This window comes from Zootoca vivipara, chromosome 3, assembly GCF_965207765.1.
Source record: "Zootoca vivipara chromosome 3, rZooViv2.hap1.1, whole genome shotgun sequence".
Classification (NCBI taxonomy): domain Eukaryota; kingdom Metazoa; phylum Chordata; class Lepidosauria; order Squamata; family Lacertidae; genus Zootoca; species Zootoca vivipara.
The window spans coordinates 104,386,662-104,407,849 of record NC_142586.1 but is presented as its reverse complement, the minus strand read 5'-3'; the positions used below and the strand labels follow the sequence as shown (position 1 = coordinate 104,407,849).

At 41.3% G+C, this 21,188-nt stretch overlaps 1 protein-coding gene across 1 annotated transcript; it reads right to left on the bottom strand.

Annotated features, from left to right (window-relative positions):
* Positions 1-350: 350 nt before the first annotated feature.
* On the bottom strand, positions 351-20,729 carry LOC118083035 (heterogeneous nuclear ribonucleoprotein L-like). The gene is made up of 13 exons (XM_060273076.2): positions 20,394-20,729; positions 13,262-13,380; positions 12,585-12,822; positions 10,819-10,903; positions 9,292-9,389; positions 9,133-9,205; positions 5,316-5,387; positions 3,803-4,020; positions 3,429-3,550; positions 2,898-3,099; positions 1,987-2,044; positions 1,795-1,893; positions 351-1,079 (listed from the first exon to the last, which is right to left on the bottom strand). The coding sequence occupies exons 1-13, from the start codon at positions 20,571-20,573 to the stop codon at positions 1,024-1,026; spliced, it is 1,620 nt and encodes a 539-aa protein (XP_060129059.1). The 5' UTR covers positions 20,574-20,729; the 3' UTR covers positions 351-1,023.
* Positions 20,730-21,188: the final 459 nt, after the last annotated feature.

Sequence of the window (21,188 nt, the reverse complement as noted above, 5' to 3'; positions counted from 1 at the left end):
CATGAAAACACCTAACATACGAACAAAACTTAGTAGGAAAAACTATGATTATTTTTTTTTAAGAATCCCCGTCCCTTCCCCAATTTGTGTGTATTGTGAAGGGTGGGGAGGAATAGAAGCATTAAGGTCCCAATGCTGTACACGACTACTGGGAGTAAGCCACGTAGGAGATATGAGTAGGTGTGAGATTCTCTCTACACATCAGCAGGGTCCCAGTAAGCCATAGCCTGCCTTGCTGTTTTGTGTCTCTCCCCACTCTATCTTGGTTCATACAAGGACGCAAAACCATCCTGTGACAATAAGCAGTTTCCTTTAGTGCCAAAGACTTTCATCACAAAGCAAATGAGAAATTGTATTCATTCAGGTTGGTGTTTATTTTTTGTAAGGACATTCCAAGTTAGAATTAGCAATAAGGACATCATGCTAATGGGAGTGAAAAATTTATTCTGAGAAGACACTATTTAAAGTAAGTTTCAATTCATTCTGCAAAAAAAAAACGTTCTTCCTGTGAAGTTTCTCTTAAAAATCAGTGACAGTTATATTACTAAATATCAAAGTGAAAAGGATTTACAAATTTAGTTCTGCTTTTAAAATTGTTGCAACGTATACAGTTTTAACCAGAAGTAACCAGCAATTTTACATCTAATATTCCAATATAATAATCCAACTTGCCATTTAAACCAAAGTGGAAAATAGTGATTGTAAATGAAAATGTACATTTTACTGCTGTGTGGAAACTGTGTTTAAGGTCTGCTGTATAGAGTTTTTTGCACATGCTGCCTATAAGGCAGTTCAAACACCTGTAGATAACCGTTACACAAGTGAAAAAGCTCTATGTAATATACTGTCATTTACTCTTCAGAAGCCAACAGGAAAATGGTTGTGTAAAAACACGTTCATTATAAAACAAAATGAACTTAAGTTAGATTGAGACAAGAAAACCTAGAGCCTGCAGACAACATACGATTTCTTCAAGTGTGTAAATAAAGATGGAAGGAGCTCCTTAACATGCTGTCCTCTGTTCTACAAATGGGAGGAAGTAGAGAAGCAAAGCTTCAAGGTATAAGGATTAGAGCCATCTGCAAGATAAAAGGGAAACTGTTAAGCACAAATGCCATTTTGGATAGCCTGCTAGTCTCAGAAAAGAGATTTCTTTAACCAAGTGCTTAACTTTAACCTAGTGACTTGCATAATGCATCAAAACTCAACCGAAACTTTCCCCTAGAAAGAAAACACTGTCTTTCTACGGAACCAGTTCCATGAAAACATGGCTTCATAGGGTGTTGTTCCCATGGCTTCCATCACAGTTGCACTTCTGCTGCAGAAGTATCACACAATCAGACCATTTAAATAGCATTATCATCTTGATGGGAAACACAGTTTTCTCCTAATACACCTATTGCTGTTGTGGTCACTGCATGGTATGTGGGTATACAAATTAACCAAGTTGCTACTGGATATTACTTGTGACATCACTCACAATGAACAAAGAATTACTACTAGATACGGGGCTTGAAATCAAGGCCTCTGCTCTTACTTTCACTTTAGTGTTACCAGTTAACATTTTACATGTTTTCTTCATTGTCCTTCACTGACAGAGGCCAGTGTTGCCCACAGCACCCCAGACCATCATTCAAGGCACCCCAGGGTGCCATGGCACACTGGTTGAACACCACTGGTGTACTGGATTGTTTTATTGCACACAGTCTTGGTATTATATTAGTGAGATGGCATATAAATTCTTTAAAATAAACCAATAAAACGCTTTAAGAATGTTTCAATACAGTGACTTACTAGGGACTCTTATCTGGTAGTGATTAAGTACTGTAAGGGCTTCCACTGCATCTGTCTTGCATTCCCACTCCAACAGACCAGAAAGTGTTTTTGCTGAAGCTGTCAAAACAAGAGTTTAAAATGTTTGCTTCACATCACCATCAGTAAGTTTGACTTTATTTAAGTGCTCAAAGAAACCTAATATTCACTTACGCTTTGGATCAAATACTTTGTATTTGATAAAAGACAGAACTTCATGATCATCACACAGCTGGAACAAAAAAGTGAAAATATGTTCATTAAACATCAACAATCTAATTCTAGAGGATGTCACTTCAGAGCTGCAGAAACTGCCGATTTCTGGGATAAGGAGGACACTTGGCACAAAATTGTTGAATAACTTACTTTTAAAGCATCTAAGCATCTAAGACAGCAGTAGGGAACCTCCAGCCTGCAGAGCTCATTAGGTCCAGCATGGGCCCCACTCTCTAGTGCACCCATGTTCTGTTTAGAAGTGGTCTGCATGAAAATAGCTTGCTAAAACAAGAGGGTTTTTTCTTCCATTTTAGCAAGCAGTTTCAATATAAATGGTGCCATGCTACTGAAGCAAAGCACACTTAACACCGCCAATCAGCTGAATGCAGTGGGAGAGCACCTTCAAAAGGAACTGCACCATGAGCGGAAAATGGTTTGCCTTTAAACCGCTTGCTAAAATGGTTTCCCCCTCCTTTTTAGCAGATGGCCTCAATTCAAACCAGTCTATGATAAGGCAACAAGTCTCTTTGAAGGTGCATTCCTACCAGATTCAGCCAATTGGTGCTGGGAATTCAACTTAAAATGAGCTTGCTATAACTGTCCATCAGCTGATCAGTGGTTACATCAATCCCCTTTTTACTTTGATATGCATCACCTGTCATATTATTGACTGGTATGTGCTTCTGCCCACCTATCAAAACTGGCCTGTAGCAAGTGTAGCTGCAAGATCCAGCCCCCACTGGCCAGATCCAGTTCCCCATCCCTGATCTAAGATATAAAAAATGGAGTCTACTTTAAGGGGGTTGATAAATACTGACATCTGAAACCTAAATTACACTTTAACAGCTATGATTCCTGCAGCTTCCTACCTTTACAAAGCTCTCTTCTGTCACACACAGCGGAACATTATAATAATGCAACACACAGGATGGTGGCTGAATGATATTCTTGGAAGCTTGACCCGCACTGGTAAAGCGATTGTTCTTGCTCATTGCAAAGTCTTTATAACTGCTTGTCCCATCTTCCAGCTCGAATATCTGACTAGGAACAACTGAATGCTGTTTGGATACACTACAAATAAAAAATACGTATTTAAGAACATCTTTGGGGAGTGTAAAAAGGGGGTGGTGGTTATGGAATTCACAAAGCAAATTTCTTAACATACAAAAAATGAATTCAAAGGTATAATCTACATTTCACTTGTTTCACCTTAGTGACTGACATTTGTCAAGTTATTGAAGGATATCAAATATAGTATTTACATTAATGAAGTGTTATAACAAATCTTTGCATATAAGAACAGTATTCTTAAAAAAAACCCATTTATTCAGCAGCATTTTAGTATAATACACATTAAAGATGTGCTTTGGCTTTAGTAGCAAGATGAAATGCACACATACCAAACATTAAGTCTCTTCCCAAATAATTTGACGTTATTGAGATGTGTGACTGCTCTTTCAACAGCATATTCATCACCCATTTCCACTAAAGCTGTGCCTGGAATAGTCTTCATAAACTTCACCTGCAGGGTTGTTGGGGTTTTTTTTTTTGGAAGAAAAAGACAATACAGTTTAAAGGATGGTAACTTAGGGCATTTTCCAATTTGGTTGGAATATGCGTGGCTCTAGTTTCTCTTCACAGTAATTACTCATTATGTTTTTAAGTTTAAGAATGGCTGGGGAAACCCAGCCAGGTGGGCGGGGTATAAATAATAAAATTATATATTATATATTATATTATTATTATTATTATGTACCTAGACTTTTTCTTTTACCTTTTCAATATTTCCGTACAAGCAGAACAAGTTGAAAACTCTTGAGCAGTTCATCTTCTGCTGGTGCAATCCACTAACCATGACAACTGAACCAGAGGGGTTCCCCCCATGCATGTAAGATGAGGAAGCCTGAGGAAGTGGGTAAGCAACAAGTTCTGGAGTATCCCGAGATGCCATTCGGTATCGGCTCGGTAATGGTAACAGCGGACCATGCGATCCTAAAGAGAAAGTACTGTCTAGTTAATTTGGTTGGGAAAAGTTTTATTTGATCTGATACAAAGATTAAAGCTGCCAAGTTTCAGAAGCTGTCAGTTTTCCAATGATCTTACAATTAAGGTTTTGCAATAATGGGCTATGCAGATTTAGCATCAACTACTTAAACCATAGCTGCCAAGTTTTCCCTTTTCTCGCGAGGAAGCCTATTCAGCATAAGGGAAAATCCCTTTAAAAAAGGGATAACTTGGCAGCTATGACTTAAACATTGTTTATCTAGACAAGAATGTTAACTCAAGCAACCAAAATATACCACATTTTTCCATGTATAAGATGATTTTTGCTATAAAAAACTTATAGGCAAAAAATTGGGGTTGTCTTATACACAGATAATAAATGCAGAGGGGGGCGGGCAGTTGATCAGTTGACTAACACAAGATAAACAGCTTAAGCCACAAGCCAGACTTAAGAATAAAGGAGACTATTGATTTCAATGAGCTTCAGCACACCTAAGTGTTAGATGGTGGTCTAAGTGTGCTACTGCAAGTTTCAACCTCAGTTTTAGAAGTGATTTATGTGTGCAATATGAGAAGTATTAAGAAATGTTTCATTTTCTACTGTGACAAAGTTAACTGCAATTTACAAAAAAATCTTGTTTGCTCACAGAATGACAACATGATTTATAGTCAGCTGTGTAAAAAATACTGGCATTTAAAAGTAAAAATGAGATCATGAAAAATAGTCAAAAATGGATGCACCATAAGAATGCAAACTGAACACATCTTTATACCTAAGTGCACTAGGGCATGAGAAAAGCTCCCTATCCAAGGGCTACATTCCCTTGTGGACAACCTACTGAGGGCCACATGCCGGTCGTGGGCAGGGCCACAGATGCAACAGTGGGTGGAGCAACAAATGTAAATTTTAACTCTGTACAGTAGGCTTGTTTCTACACAGCCTCCCACACCTCTGTCAGCCCTCCAGCCAAGCAAGAGGCATCATCCGAGTTCAAGGACACATTCTAGCCAGATATAAACATGCAGGGTGCAAAGCAAGGCCAGTGAGGGGAGTGGCCTGGCAAGAGTTCTGGGGACAAATTAAACAGACCTGAAGAGCCAAATCTGACCCCTGGGCATGGGGTTCCCCACCCTGCACTAAGGCAAAGCAAGCTGGTTCAGGTGGCACAATGAGGGCTGCTAGAAAAATGTGGGAACTGGTGCCTGAATAGTGAAGCAAGACATTTACAACTGTATTGGCCTATTTTCCAACTTAACCCGTAACAGGAAGTCATATAACTTACCATAGCCATCATGCCTAAAGGATGAGGGGTGTTCTCCCAAAATAGCTTGCCTCTGACGGCCTTTCCCTCTATCTAAAGGGGGGGAAAGCATTATTAAACAAAAGCAACTCCCGCTTAAAGATATTGGAACTTCACCAGTAAGGACAGAGGGGAGTATTTTCTGGTTAAGAACCCTGCTGGATCAGAGCAAGGTCCATCTGGTGCAGTTCCATATTTCCCCAATAGTGGCCAGCCAGATACATCCACTTTACTTTTAAGATTTTCTTTGGATACTGTAAACTAACTGTTTTAAGTTGATTTGCTCCAGCACAAAAACACAGTTGTAAGATACCAAAACTATTGTTCACTTGAGAATATTGTGTTTGAAAAGATTTGACATTTTAAACCTAAGAAGCCTGGACAATTCTCTTAACATCACACAATACCGTAGAGTACAAATTACCTATAACTCTCAAAAAAACAAGTTGTAAATGCAGTACAATCAAAGGACAGTACCTGAATCACACTATTAGCTTCAACAGCAACACATTTTCAAAGTGGGCTTCTCTCAAGAAGTTTCAGCATAAGCCAACAAAAACCTGTATTACATGGTTTCATGATCAGTAAACAGAGAGTACCATATTTGTGTACATACATAATCATATCAATAACCTATGATCTGGGGAAGTGCTGAGAAGACTATACATTACTATGCTATTAATACAGTCTATGTTATAATTGCAATACTGAAAAATTGCACTATTATAAGCACTTTTAACAAGGAAACATTCTTTCAACAAGCCGCATTTTATACAAGAATGTAAAGTTAACCAAGGGGTCAACAGTACTGGATAAAAGCAGTACACCAACCTAAAGTAATTATTAGCAATAATCAAGTAAAAGTGCATTACAAGAACAAGCAACAGTTAGCTTTAACCTTCACTGCTTGTTTTCATTAGGCAATCTGAAGTTCCAATACCTCAACTGATTGTTAAGCAAGGGGAAATGAGAAACATCCAGCTGAAGTAGCATACAGTTCTATCTCTGTTTGGATAATGCACAATATTTCAAGTTTTGTTTCCAATGTTTGAGACTGTTAAAACAACCTAGGTTAAATCAAGGAATTAGACAAGTCGTATAATAACTTGATTTTGATAGTGGGAGAGTAAAGAGAGATTGTGGAACCCAGAACACAAGCCCATTACTAGGAAGCAATTTCCACAGATTTCAGCATGTGCTACCCGACATGGAAGTGCTATTCATCTTATAATAGCCATATCACTCAGCCCTGAAGTTACAGAAGAAGACAGGATTTTTGTACAACGGAAGCAGCAAACATCAGCCACCAGAATTACATGTTTGAGTAAGATGCAATGGCAGTCTTGAGCTTGGGAAATGAATCTTTTCCACCTGACATACCTTACAGACGTATGAGGCTAACAAGCTACTCTGAGTAGCCTGAGAAAAGGCAAGGATGCAAAATGTAAAATAAATTAATACAGCCATCAGCTAAAATCTCCTGCTTTAAATTTTAAACACTAAACTGGGGCACATTTTCCAGTCTGAAGAAAGCAGAACAGAAGCCTGTTTTGTAAAGAACATTCTTCCTGAAGCCAGAATCTTGCAGACTGGTTGGGAGTGAGGAGAAGAACAGACAACAACCTAAGAGGAATGGTTTGAAGAATGCATGTAAAGCAGCCCATCACAAGGACACTTTTGTGTAGGCCACTCTTGTAAGAATGCCAAGAAACTCAGTGAGTATTACATCGCTAGCTGACAAAGTTACACATTCCTTATCAATCAATATGCTGCTCACAACACTAAAAGGAAATGTCTCAAGCATGCTGCTTTATTACAGCTATTGCTGATAACAGATTCTATACATTGTTTCTCTCTCAAAACTGTGCAATCCTGTTTGGAGAAAGGAATATCAGTATCTCTGTTCCCCTCCATCACTTCTTTCTTGTCTAGGACAAGGATGGGGTATCCATGGCCCTCTAGATGTTGTTCAACTACAACTCCTATGTTCCCTGACTACTGGCAATGCAGGTGGTGGTTGATGAGTCCAACACAATCTGGAGGACTACAGGTTCCCTAGAAAATGAGCTATGATCAGTATATTCAGCTCTCTTTCTGCATGAAACTCACGTGTAGAAACTCTACTTGAGTACAAAATAAAACAGTATGCAAACTGGATACAAAGAGCCACACAACTTATTCCATATGTCCAAGGGAGTCTTACATTACTCCCCCCGCAAAATAGGAGCCCCTCCAGTACATGGCAACCCCCTTTGAAACCGAGAGCACTTTCCAAAGCAGTTTGCAGTAGGACATGGAATTTGCTGGTGAAATAAAATAAAAATCCCAATGAACATTGTCACACACTTGTAAGCATCTGCTTTGTTTTCTTCAATATTTCTCATTTCTCATCGTTTAATATTCTGTGGTAAGGCATTGTTCATAAATACTGCCTGAAATGCATGTCTGACAGTTGCTTGAATAGCATCTATGTATTTCAGAAAATTATCCGCTGAATTGCCCAAGGTAACTCAGTGACTTTCCAGTTTGATAGTTTGGGGGAGGGGGGAATGTGAGTTTTAATGAAACGTACCGCAGGTGGTGGACAATCTGCTAACCAATATTGCAGCCCCCTTATTAACCTTTTACAAACACTTAATTCTGCATATCCAATCCCTAACTTTTAAATAATACATTTTTATAAGCCAAAGCACTACCAGTAAAAACAACCTTTCAGCAATAATTAAAAGGAAAGTTGAAACCTTCACTATGTTTAAAATTTAGAAGATACTCTACCTTGGTAAGGTAAGTTCCCACCTCCATGTTATAAATGCCTAGATTTTCAAAAGGTACATTACAGCAAATTATACACAAATCATTCAGTTACAAAGAACATTTACAGAAGTCAAATTACATAGCATTTTTTTTTACATTTTCATGCAGTTGTTATTCCAACTAGCCTTTGCAGAAAAAAATGCTTAGACAAATTAGACCTTGTGTCAAATACTGGTGCTTGAGGGGCCTTGACAGCATACAGCAAAGTTTCAATTAATCTTTAAAGTAAGTGCAGTCCTTTAGAAAGCATTTACAGTGGAAAACCTAACTTAGATTTTCTCTTACATATGAGAAAGAAAGTTACCACAATGTACAGGAGAGAAACAAGAGTTTGGATCTTCCATTTTATGGTGTTTAATTCTACAATGGTAATTTTATAGGGACATAAGATTGGAAACACATGCAAACTGGTTTAGAATGGGTACAGTCTACCATGGTATTTTCGTGCCATGCAAACCAGAAGTGCTGTAAGCGGTCCTCCTTGATATGCTTGTGGTAATGGTGCATGCAGTATGCAGTCAAGGTGAGTTGCAAGTCTGAGGTTTTTCAGAGGGCCTTTTGATGATGCCGATGTGGTGCATGATGAAGTGTAGAGTCAGCCTGCCGGAGTCCTCTATCCTTCTTAATGCTTTGTCCAACAAATGAGGAAAATCCTTTCCGTGGAGAAGCAGTGTGCAAGTTTGTAGTTTGTAAGGAAAGTCTGCATCAGTGTCCTCTCCTCCAAAGAGTGAGAGCTGCTTGGAGAAATGCAAGTCCTTGTACGGCAAACATGCTTGCATGTGTGGGCTCCTTGTTAAATAGCTCAATAGGAACCAGCAGGGGGCAATAATGTTGAATTATTCTTTTCCAGGATTACAGGTTAGGATGCCTATTACAAGAGCTTCATCAGAAATACTTGGCTTGAAGTGACTAACACATTAGACAAGCTAACTGCATATATGTATATATTTAAATGCACATTTAGTACAATTACCGAAACACTTACCTCGTCTGCCCAAATATGGTTTAGTGTAGTCCCAACTATCACTGTCATTTCGAATGACATTAAGTCGAGTTGGCTGTTAAAATAGAAATAAACAGCAAGTCTTAATCATTGGTTTTCTCCCAAAAAACAATTAGCCGCTTAAGAAAGTATGATCATTACCCTTGCATATTCAATTTTTAGTGTACAACATCCTGCATATATATCTGCGCCGTTGAGAGCTGCTTTTGCCTTCTGAGCACAAAGAACTGATTCAAACTTGAGTTATGTTAAGGATTGTTATTTAAATCGGTCCCCCCCCCCCAAGAAAACAAGCAGCCACAAGTTAAGCTAATTTAGTGCATCTGAAGAAGTGTGCATGCACATGAAAGCTCATACCAATGACAAACTTAGTTGGTCTCTAAGGTGCTACTGGAAGGAAAAAAATTTTATTTTGTTTCGACTTAGACCACAACACAGTAGATTTAGAAGTTGCTCAAGGCTCTTTAATTACACATGCAGAAACATCAATTATATGTATGAGCCAATGACAAATACATGAAGCACATGAAATCAACAGCAACCCTATTGGTTTAAATTGCATATATGACCTTTTCAAATGAGTAATTTCCAAAATGTGTTCAACTTTAAAATAGGACTAGTTAGTATATGAGCAGTGTGCTTGCTATGAGCACTACATTAAAATCTTTACATTGTCAAATATGAACAGATATGGGGTGGAAAATCCGTGGCCCTCCAGCAGATGTTGGATTTCCTCTGGTCATCAACTGCAGTTAGCATGGCCAGTGATGGGGCATGACTGGAGCAGCACTCGAACACTATCTAGAGCAGGCATCCCCAAACTGCGGCCCTCCATGTTTTGGCCTACAACTCCCATGATCCCTAGCTAACAGGACCAGTGGTCAGGGATGATGGGGATTGTAGTCCAAAACATCTGGAGGGCCTAAGTTTGGGGGTGCCTGATCTAGAGGATCACAAGCTCCCCATCCCCAGTTTAGGTAATAGTCTACACTGCTCTCACCACGAGATAGAAGTCTACTCATGGAGTTGCAGAGTGGGAATTCTCTTAGTGAGAAATGGCAAGAAATACAGGAGGGTACCATGGACAGCTGATGTGAGGATATGTTAAATATAATTGCTTAATGTACAGGCAACTTTCCATTTACATGTGTTTGGCGCGTGCCATTTTCAGCACCAGAAGCAGGCAGGGCAGAACGGGCTGATGTGCGTCACACTGAATGCAATTTTTGTTGTTTTAAAGTTCTGTGAGTAAAGCTTTTGAACCATATTTTTTAACTTGATAATTTTTATTTCAATAAAAGAACCAGGTTTTGCTCATCCAGTGGCTTCCACGTGTACAATATTAATAAGCTCAGTAGGATAGCCATTCAAAATCCCGTCCACAGCTGGAAAGAACAGCTGAGCACAGCTGTAATGGGGGTGTAACATCTGGCCTGCAGGATCTGCCCTGTTGCTAGATATGAACAGTGGCTGTGAAAAAGGAGGTAGACACTCAATCAGTCAGAAGGTGGGTGATGTGTAGAGATGAGTTTACTAGTTCTCTAGCACATTTGTTTCCCTGACAGTATTAACATGAGAGGAACACTTCCCCTTATTGAGGCCACTGAGAAATCCCTAGAACATAATCTTCAGAAGCATATACACACAGGTCACCACAAAAAGGATATTCAACCATGGCTTGTATTCCGTTCCTCTTGAATATGACAATACGCTGTACTTTTCCCACAGGGTTGCACACTGTATACAAAACGTCCTACAGAAGAATGAGGGAAATATTCAGATATTTGAAGCTTTACTTGACAAATACTATTCAAAATGTTATTAGCTCACAAGAACAAAATCCCCTCCTTTAAGCAGGTAAAGTTTGGACCTAATTTATTTTAGAGAAAGTTACTTGTTTACTAAACATAGATCAAGAAATTTATCCCAGATACAGATACATAACTACACAGAGAATGCAGGGATATGATAACTGTAAGAGAAAAGTAGAGAAAACTTCTAGCTATAGTTTATCATCAAAACAGTAAGCCTAAATTCAGTTTTATCTCTGTGTGCTTCGAACAACTACTAAGATTGTCAAAGTTTTTGTGCTCTTAAATAATTTTAACTTATATGCCATTTATAAATTGAGAATAACCAGAAGGTAAACAGTGGGAAAGGCTCACTCAAATGTAGCCACTAAAGCCCAAGATCTTAAAAATACCAGTGAACAAAAGGATTTTACCTAAGTGCTAGGGTAATGCTTTTCATTACACAAAGATAGTATGACTCTACATATCACAAATCATGGTTCATACACAACTGCCCTATGCCTACATGTTTAAAAGAAGGGTGATCTGGGACAAGCTACAAACATACCTGTACTAGTTTATAGAATATTGCATTGAGTTTTTGTCTTTGAAGAATTTGACCAAATTAAAGACATTTTTAAAATACTATACTAGAATTTAAAACTGTATCATGATTTCTGTTAAGACAAGTACAACAAGTACAAATCAAGAACCAATGACAAGTAAAATCGGAATAATTTAAAGAAATATAAGCGACTGGCAGTTCCAAGCAAAAACATACATAGCGAGATGTTGCTGAATAGGAAACAATTTCACTGTCTTCTTTTTTTCTGCCAATTATGGGCTGGTTGAGTACAAAAACATCACCACAGACTTCAGATTAGAACCAAACAATTATATTCTAGCCAAAGTAACTCATCTGCTGCACAGGTCTCTGTTGAATGAAATAATATCCTCCCCAACTATTTGTTTGCATGGAACAAATAAAGAATAACATGTACAGATCTGTGTGGATGCTTTCATTTGCATTATAAGATTAGAGCATATGACCTCATTGACACCCAACCCAAAGCCAAACCATGACTTAGCATGAGACTCTTAATCTCAGGGTCATGGGTTTGAGCCCCATGTTGGGCAAAAGTATCCTACATTCCAGGGGTTGGACTAGATAACCCTTGTAGTCTCCTTCAACGCTACAATTCTATGAATAAGCTAACATACAAACCCCTGTATAGAAGACTGTAGCCGCTTTGCTTCCCTTCTGGTTGTTGTTCTGCTGCTGCTGAGTTGTTCAAACATGGGTTCATGGTTTAGCCCTCCCAGACAAGCTGCAACCTATAGAACAGTGCTTGGTTACAGCTTGTGGTTTGTCTAGGGAACACTAAACTACAACCCCAGGTTTGGATGACAGGATGAGCAAAACCATGGCATGGAGAGGAAGCAAAACAGCCACAGCCACAATCTCCTCTCTGGGAGTCTGCATATTTGCTCATTCATGCTAAGCCGTGGTTCAGATTAACATTCAGTGCAAACAAGGGGTCTGAGAGTTTATCAGAGCAAGATACGAGACAGAAAGTAAACTCTTCAAAAGGAAAATATCATGCATTGAAGTCACTTAAAGTTATGCTTAAGAATAAGACATACCACTGTAATTGGATAAAGAGGGTTCTGAATTGATAAGAGCAGAACTTTGTTCCCACCAGAGGGGTCGTCTGTGTTTCCAGGACGGGTAATTCTTTTGCTTGTAGAGTAATTGAAAAATGCTTGTTGCCCGGCTATATATACCGGTTCATCTGCTGCAAATGTCACACATTTTTTGGCACTTTCAATATCTTCAAATTCTACCAAAGCCTGGCGTTTAAATGGCATCATCATCACATAGCTGCAGGAAAAACAATAACCATTAATGCGCCATCATTTAAGGCCATCATTAAATCATTACATTACAACTGATCTTAAAAAAACTTTACAATAACAATTATTATTGCAAACTCAAAGAAAATCTACATTTCTTAAAATCCATGGAAGTTTGTTTGAAATCTACAGCACATGTGTCCATGTAACCATAGGCCAAGTTGGTAGCCAAGGTATATAAATATCTAATGTAGAAGCACAGAACTAGTGTTCTCTTTCCCAGCTTCCATATGGAAATGAGCACAATGATCTGCCTCAGAATTAACTTTTGAAGGATTTGGTAATTCCAAGGCATGAGGCTTATGCTTCAATTTAGGAGTACCAGTACAGGACTTGAAGAAGACTTTTTAAAATGCATTATGAAGTTCATTTCGAGACACCGAAGATATAATATATAGTAAACATACCATATGGTTCCAAATTTTTCAAGCGCCTCCACAAGATCTGCCTCCACAACTGATTCACAGAGCCCTCGGACATGGACCACAGGAGAAACAGAAACTTTGTGATGACTTCCACCAGCATCCTAGCAAAAGAGAGCAATGGACTATTTTTCCAATTTCAATATAAAAAAAACAGTATTATAGATGATTAACTGACAAAGTACATTCAAAGTGTTGGTGTTGACCTTTGAAGCCCTAAATGGCCTTGGCCCAGTATACTTGAAGGAGTGTCTCCACCCCCATCGTTCTGCCTGGACACTGAGGTCCAGCGCCAAGGGCCTTCTGGCAGTTCCCTCACTGTGAGAAGCAAAGTTACAGGGAACCAGGCAGAGGGCCTTCTTGGTAGTGGCACCCACCCTATGGAACGCCCTCCCATCAGATGTCAAAGAGATAAATAACTACCTGACATTTAGAAGACATCTAAAGGCAACCCTGTTCAGGGAAGTTTTTAATGTGTGACATTTTAATGCATTTTAAATTTTTGTTGGAAGCCACCCAGTGTGGCTGGGGAAACCCAGCCAGATGGGCGGAGTACAAATAAAATAATAATAATAATAATAATAATAATAATAATAATAATATTTTATACTCACCAAAATGTAACCCTAGTCTAAACTAGAAACTGCAATTAGCATTAACTTTGCTTAATTTAACAAGCCAGCTTCAGAAACCATGACATGCTAACTACCATATTTTTCGCTCCATAGGACACACCTGACCACAGGACGCACCTACTTTTTAGACGAGGAAAACAAGAAAAAAAATATTTTGCTTTCTTGAATTGTCCTAGGCATAGCAGCCAACTCCTAGAGGCCTAGGTGCCTTTGCCCCCCATTAAATATTTGAGGAAGCTTCTTTTGCAAAGGGGGAAAGCTCCATTTTTTAAAGGATTAGCTCAAAGTTGTGCAACTTTTTTTGCAAATGGGAAAAGCCCCATTTTGGGGGAGGGGGCCAGCTCAGAGTTGTGTATCTTTTTTGCAAGGGGGGAAAGCTCCATTTTTAAGGATCAGCTCAAAGTTGCCGAGTTTCCTTGCAAAGGGGGAAAAAACCCTGTTTTATGGGGTTCAACTCACAGTTCTGCAGCTTCTCTAGGAAAGGGACCCATTTCTACAGTTTCCAGACAGATAATCTAATCAGCCAGTCACATGTCTCCCTCTGCAGACAACAATTGAGGCCTAGGCAAGGGGCCAGGAGGGGCTGGGAAGGGAGCTAGCTCTCTTATCTCCCTCCCCGATCTCTTGCAATCAGCTGCTGAGCTGGTTCCTTTCAACTTGCTCATTCCCTCGTTAGCCTTTAGCTCTTTCTTAAAAAAAAAAACCCGATCTGCCTTTAGCCCCTGGGCAATTCAGCTCCAGGGACCACACATTCGCTCCATAAGACGCACAGAATTCCCTCTTAATTTTTAGGAGGAAAAAAGTGTGTCTTATGGAATGAAAAATACGGTATGTTACACCAGAAAACAGACTGCAGCTAAAGGAAAGCAAGTTTCCAAACTCCTCCCATACCAAGGCTCACCCTTGCTTATAGCACAAAAGCACACGTTTAGCATAATGTGTCATAGGTAGTTTACAAGTCCATGACTGTAAGGCTGTAACCCTATACTTTTATGCCCCATCAAATTCAACAGGACTTTTGAATAGGTATTTGTAGGACTGGGTTGTAGGAGTTTGAGCTTTTCCAGATGAGGAAAAAGTCCTGAATTTTGTTCTTAGCGCTTGAGTAGTACTGGTCAAGATCTAGTTCCCATAGCCCATCCCAGCATTCAAAACTCCCATTGTTCTAGGCACATTTTGCAGCAAGGAATTTCATTAGCACAAGCAGTTTTCTGACCTCCAGGCACAATACTGCGCCTAATATTCAGATTAAAACTGCAGAGTAGAAAGAAAGGATGACTTTTTTCTGCCTCCCCACATCCAGTCATTCTCTGAAGACTGGAGAAGAGACCCTCTTAAGAATATTAGGGGAACGGGTAGGGGAAACATGGCTGTGTTTTTTGCAGTCTTCAGATGAGGACTAGACCATGTGAAAAATGAATATAAGATTTTAGCTGCAGTTCATTCATTTTTCAGCTTTGTGTTCTAGTTATTAAAAAAGCACACCTAGACATTCTGTTGTTGCGCCCATAACCTAGGTTTAAGGTGCCATTTAGCTCCTAGTGTTCATATCTCAGTTTCTAACAGTGGTCCATCCCCATAACATGCATGGTAAGTAGAACAGTAGCAATACTGGAAGAGACAGCTTGCTTTTAAAGTGTCAGAGAAGACAAACACTCCTGCTAAGGGAGAGGACATATCCTCCAAAGCAGTACAAAAAAACCCAAATTAGAGTGACAGCAGTAACAGCAAATAATTTTAATTCTGTACTTCAAGAAGGTATCCCCAAACACCCATCCAATATAAATCATTTTAAATTAGCCATAAATTAGCCATATTATCTGAAACACACTACATATTCTTGCATGCTGCCCCATTCTCTGAGCAGTGTAAGATTCCAGGGGTTCCACGTGCTTATCCAGGCTTCATGTTTCTTTTGGAATCGGGGACAGCGGAGACTGAGGTGATTTTATGATATATGGTTTATTAACACATATATACAACCTGAGCATGTGATGGAGGGGTTCACAGCATTAACACCCCAAGAGGGTCTTGCTTCTTCCATAGCCACCACCCTGGATTCCAGGAGAAATCCGGCATTGCTCTCTTTCTCTCTGCTTTTTCCAGCCTGCAGCTTTGCTTCCAGCTTCTAGCTCAAGTAACTCAACTCTCCATTCTGACCCTTTTTATTTTTAACTAACAGGCAGTTGAGGGAGGGAGGCCTACCCATTTGTCCTCTGACACAGAGCCACTCCCTTTGTTACCTTAAGGACCATACTTAGAAGGCTACTACCAGGCTGGCCTGGATATTCCAGCAAATGAATGTACTGGATACAGGAATTAGAAGAGGGGCTCAAGCATACAGCCTACTTCTCCCACTCCAAACTCATAACAATATAAAATTAAAATGCTAGTATTCTCTTTTCTTGTTCATGAATTTCCTTATAAGCATGGACACTAACCCAGGCAGATGTCATATAGACCACAAGAGGCATACTTTCCAAAGAAATAATACTGCATCATAATGGCCAGGGCTCTATAGCAAACTAACTAAGCAGAATGATCATAATCAAACCTTAGCTTCCTGAACCTGATAGCACAAATCTCAGTAGCTGAACATAACTAATCAATAGTGAAATATGCAATGCCATCTGAATTTCTAAAATGAAATACTCATAACAGCAATTTTATTTATATGTAACAGATGCCAACCAAACCTTTGGTAAAAATATGGACAGTAGGGGGAAGGAAGTGGAGCCTTGACCTTTTTATGAAGGGAGCTCTTGCATCTTGTAATATGTACCAAAATTCTATTAACATCTTTCTTAAATCCCAATTATAGTGCAAAATTGAATTGTCTCAATCTGAGATAAACTTGGCAAATGTTTTTTGCATGATCTTAGCCAGACAGACGCGGGTGGTGCTGTGGGTTAAACCACAGAGCCTAGGGCTTGCCGATCAGAAGGTCGGAGGTTCGAATCCCCACGACGGGGTGAGCTCCGATTGCTCGGTCCCAGCTCCTGCCAACCCAGCAGTTCGAAAGCATGTCAAAGTGCAAGTAGATAAATAGGTACCGCTACAGCGGGAAGGTTTTTCCTACTTTCTTCAGTTTAAGCTGGAATTTTGCTATAAGAAGCTGATGATCTGAGCCATAGTCAGCTCCAGGTCTTGTTTTTGCTGACTGGCTCCTTGATCACTGCAGATGGTGACAGCAGTCACAAAATTAAAAGACGCCTGCTTCTTGGGAGAAAAGCAATGACAAACCTAGACAGCATCTTAAAAAGCAGAGACATCACCTTGCCGACAAAGGTCCGTATAGTTAAAGCTATGGTTTTCCCAGTAGTGATGTATGGAAGTGAGAGCTGGACCATAAAGAAGGCTGATCGCCGAAGAATTGATGCTTTTGAATTGTGGTGCTGGAGGAGACTCTTGAGAGTCCCATGGACTGCAAGAAGATCAAACCTATCCATTCTTAAGGAAATCAGCCCTGAGTGCTCCCTGGAAGGACAGATCGTGAAGCTGAGGCTCCAATACTTTGGCCACCTCATGAGAAGAGAAGACTCCCTGGAAAAGACCCTGATGTTGGGAAAGATTGAGGGCACAAGGAGAAGGGGATGACAGAGGATGAGATGGTTGGACAGTATTCTCAAAGCTACGAACATGAGTTTGACCAAACTGCGGGAGGCAGTGCAAGACAGGAGTGTCTGGCGTGCTATGGTCCAAGGGGTCACAAAGAGCCGGATACGACTAAACAACTAAACAACAACAGCGGGAAGGTAAACGGCGTTTCCGTGTGCTGCTCTGGTTCGCCAGAAGCGGCTTTGTCACATGACCTGGAAACTGTATGCCGGCTCCCTCAGCCAATAACGCGAGATGAGCACCGCAACCCCAGAGTCGGTCACGACTGGACCTGGCGGTTGGAGGATGGATGGCAGCTAACAGATTGAGATTGAATCCTGACAAGACAGAAGTACTGTTTGTGGGGGACAGGAGGCGGGCGGGTGTGGAGGACTCCCTGGTCCTGAATGGGGTAACTGTGCCCCTGAAAGACCAGGTGCGCAGCCTGGGAGTCATTCTGGACTCACAGCTGTCCATGGAGGCACAGTTCAACTCTGTGTCCAGGGCAGCTGTTTATCAGCTCCATCTGGTACGCAGGCTGAGTCCCTACCTGCCCACTGACTGTCTCTCCAGAGTGGTGCATGCTCTAGTTATCTCTCGCTTGGACTACTGCAATGCGCTCTACGTGGGGCTACCTTTGAAGGTGACCCGGAAACTACAACTAATCCAGAATGCGGCAGCTAGACTGGTGACAGGGAGCGGCCGCCGAGATCACATAACACCGGTCCTAAAAGACCTACATTGGCTCCCAGTACGTTTCCGAGCACAATTCAAAGTGTTGGTGTTGACCTTTAAAGCCCTAAACGGCCTCGGTCCGGTATACCTGAAGGAGCATCTCCACCCCCATCGTTCTGCCCGGACACTGAGGTCCAGCTCCGAGGGCCTTTTGGCGGTTCCCTCATTACGAGAAGCCAGGTTACAGGGAACCAGACAGAGGGCCTTCTCGGTAGTGGCACCCACCCTGTGGAATGCCCTCCCACTAGAGGTCAAAGAGAACAACAATTACCAGACCTTTAGAAGGCATCTCAAGGCAGCCCTGTTTAGGGAAGCTTTTAATGTTTGATGGATTTCTGTATTTTAGAATTTCTGTTTTCTTGGAAGCCGCCCAGAGTGGCTGGGGGAACCCGGCCAGATGGGCGGGGTATAAATAATAAATTATTATTATTATTATTATTACTAATGGTCAGGGGGTCCCTTTACCTTTACAGCCAGACATAATATGAAGAAAATGGGAATGGCAATATGTAGTGAAACAGCTTCAGAGATCAACTGACTTCGTAGCATGAAGTAGAATAAACTTATAAAGAATTTTTTCTCCATCTAACATACTGCAAAGGGAGGTTGTAAGGATAAATGAAAAAGTACCTTGTATACTAGCAGCTATAATAGCACTACTTTTTTCTCAATACATGCGTCTTCTGCTTTAGGCTTTGAAGACTGAAAATTCCACACTTAGTTTTACTAATAACAGTACAATAACAGATTTTTATAGTAACAGTACAAATGTTCAAAACAGAGAAATTTATTTTTGCTGCCTTGGTTGTACATGTGGAAATGGGAGTTTAAATTTGGCTGTGAAGAATTCAGACCATAACAGACATCAAATACGTGCCCAACAAATTAGATTTCAATGTTATTTATTAATTAATAAAAATGTGCTAATCCAAATGATCCAAATGCAACTATCCTGCCCCTAACAGAGGTTTATCCTACAGTACTGGATGTTTCCCCTAAAGATACAGGTCCAGTCTGTTCTTAAGAATGTCCAAGCTTCCGCAATCTCCATAGGTTTATTTGTTCCAACTGCTGATCAACCGTTTAATAAAGGACAAAAGCCCTCTAGCTCTTTTCTCTGTACTGTAGTGTAGTTCCTTTGGTTGACAATTATGACGCACACAGAGAACAAATACATTCCCTGCCAAACGCTGCAGGGCTCCCTATGAAAAAAAGCCATGGACGCCAGAGCCCCTCCAATGAAACATACTATTCTTTATTGCAAGGAAAGGACACAGATGGTCATCCTTCCCCGTACCCTGTACACACAGCTTATCTCATTAAGGGATGGAAACATGTAAATATGTACACATTGGAGGAAAGGAGGTTGCAATACTCAGTTTCCATACACAATTCTCTCTCCCTGAATTTCTTTTTTTTTGGGGGGGGGGATATAAGCCAAAGTTATGAATACAACGTAATTCAGGGATGTAAGAACAAACTGCCTTCAGAAAAGTGAACAATGGAAAAACACACCTCCCTCTCCCCGTTGTTTTATTAGAGAAAGCCAAGAGAATATTTTTTTGCCTCCCGCACAATAAATCCTTTGATGGACAAAAGCGGAGCTACGCATCCTCAGTCGGCTTGTGGCAAAACCCACGATGCATCCAACGAAGGGATTAAATCGCCTTCTTCCACAAGCTGACATTTAAAAAACACAAAACTGTCGTGTTACCCCTTGCCCTGCTCCTTCAGTCGCACCTTAAAATGTCGTTTACCATAACAGACTAATCCTTCTGGAACATGCCCAGTTCTCTTCCCACATGCACGCTTATTATTATTATTATTTATTCATTTTTTTACACCCCCGTTCATCCCAGGATCTCAAGGAGGTTCAGAATATGAAAACACGAAAATGCGTAAGGTTAATAACGAACAAAACTTAGTAGAAAAACTTGGGATTCTCCTTTTTACGATTTTTTTTTCTTAATCCCTCTTCAATTTGCGGGCATAAGCATTAGGCTCCAGGTGCTACACACGCCGATTTGGGAGTAAGGCGCGCAGGAGATTTACTCGCGAGTAGGCGCACCTCGGCTCGGGCTGACGCGGGTCTTCTCCACCCGCCGTTCGCTCCTAGCGCGTCAGAACTATAAGAGGACGGCCCTGCTTACCCCTCCGGAGAAGCCCCCGGCGCGAGGGACGGCCTTCTCCCTGCGGCTCTCGCCCTCCTCAGCCCCGTACTCGATCTCACCCTCCTCGGCGGCGGCGCTGGGCTTCAGCCGCTTGGCCTGGCTCTCGTAGGCGCCGTCCTCCTCCTCCTCGTACTGCTCCCCAGAAGACGGCGAGGACATGGCGGCGGCGGTCCCGGCAAAGAGGGGGTTGAGGAGGAGACTGGACACTGGGGGCTCCGCAAGTGGCGCGCAAAGACAGGCGAAGAGGCCGACGGAACAGGCCCGCGCCGGTGATGCTCGCGAGCGATTCTCCTCAGAGAAGACCGCCGCTATAACGCACGCAAAGGGGCGGGGAACGGAGGGCGGGAAGGAGAGCGCAGGTCCTGTCCTGCGATTGGAGAGGCCTGTAAAGTGGAAATCCCTGATTGGCTGACGGAGAAGCCTCTCAGAAGCTCGGGGACATGCGACTGGACAAATGAGACGCCCGTCACGGCTAGATTAAAAACCCTTTTCTTTCCCCCGGTATGCCTCGCTCTATCCCTCTCTCGTCCCACCTACAGTTCCAGAGTCTGCCGCTGGATTCCCTTTATTCCTCGACGGGAGAGAGAAGCGCGAGGGAGAGGCAGCCTCGCGCGCATGCGTGCCCTCGCTGTTACTATGGCCGACGGTCGCAACGTGCGCGCGTTGCGGTGAAGGCAGGCTTTGTGCATGAGCGTCTGGTGGCAAAGGACGGTTCCCGCCAAGGCGGTCTGGAAGAGGACAACGGGGGGAGCGAATCCCTCTGGCTGATAATTG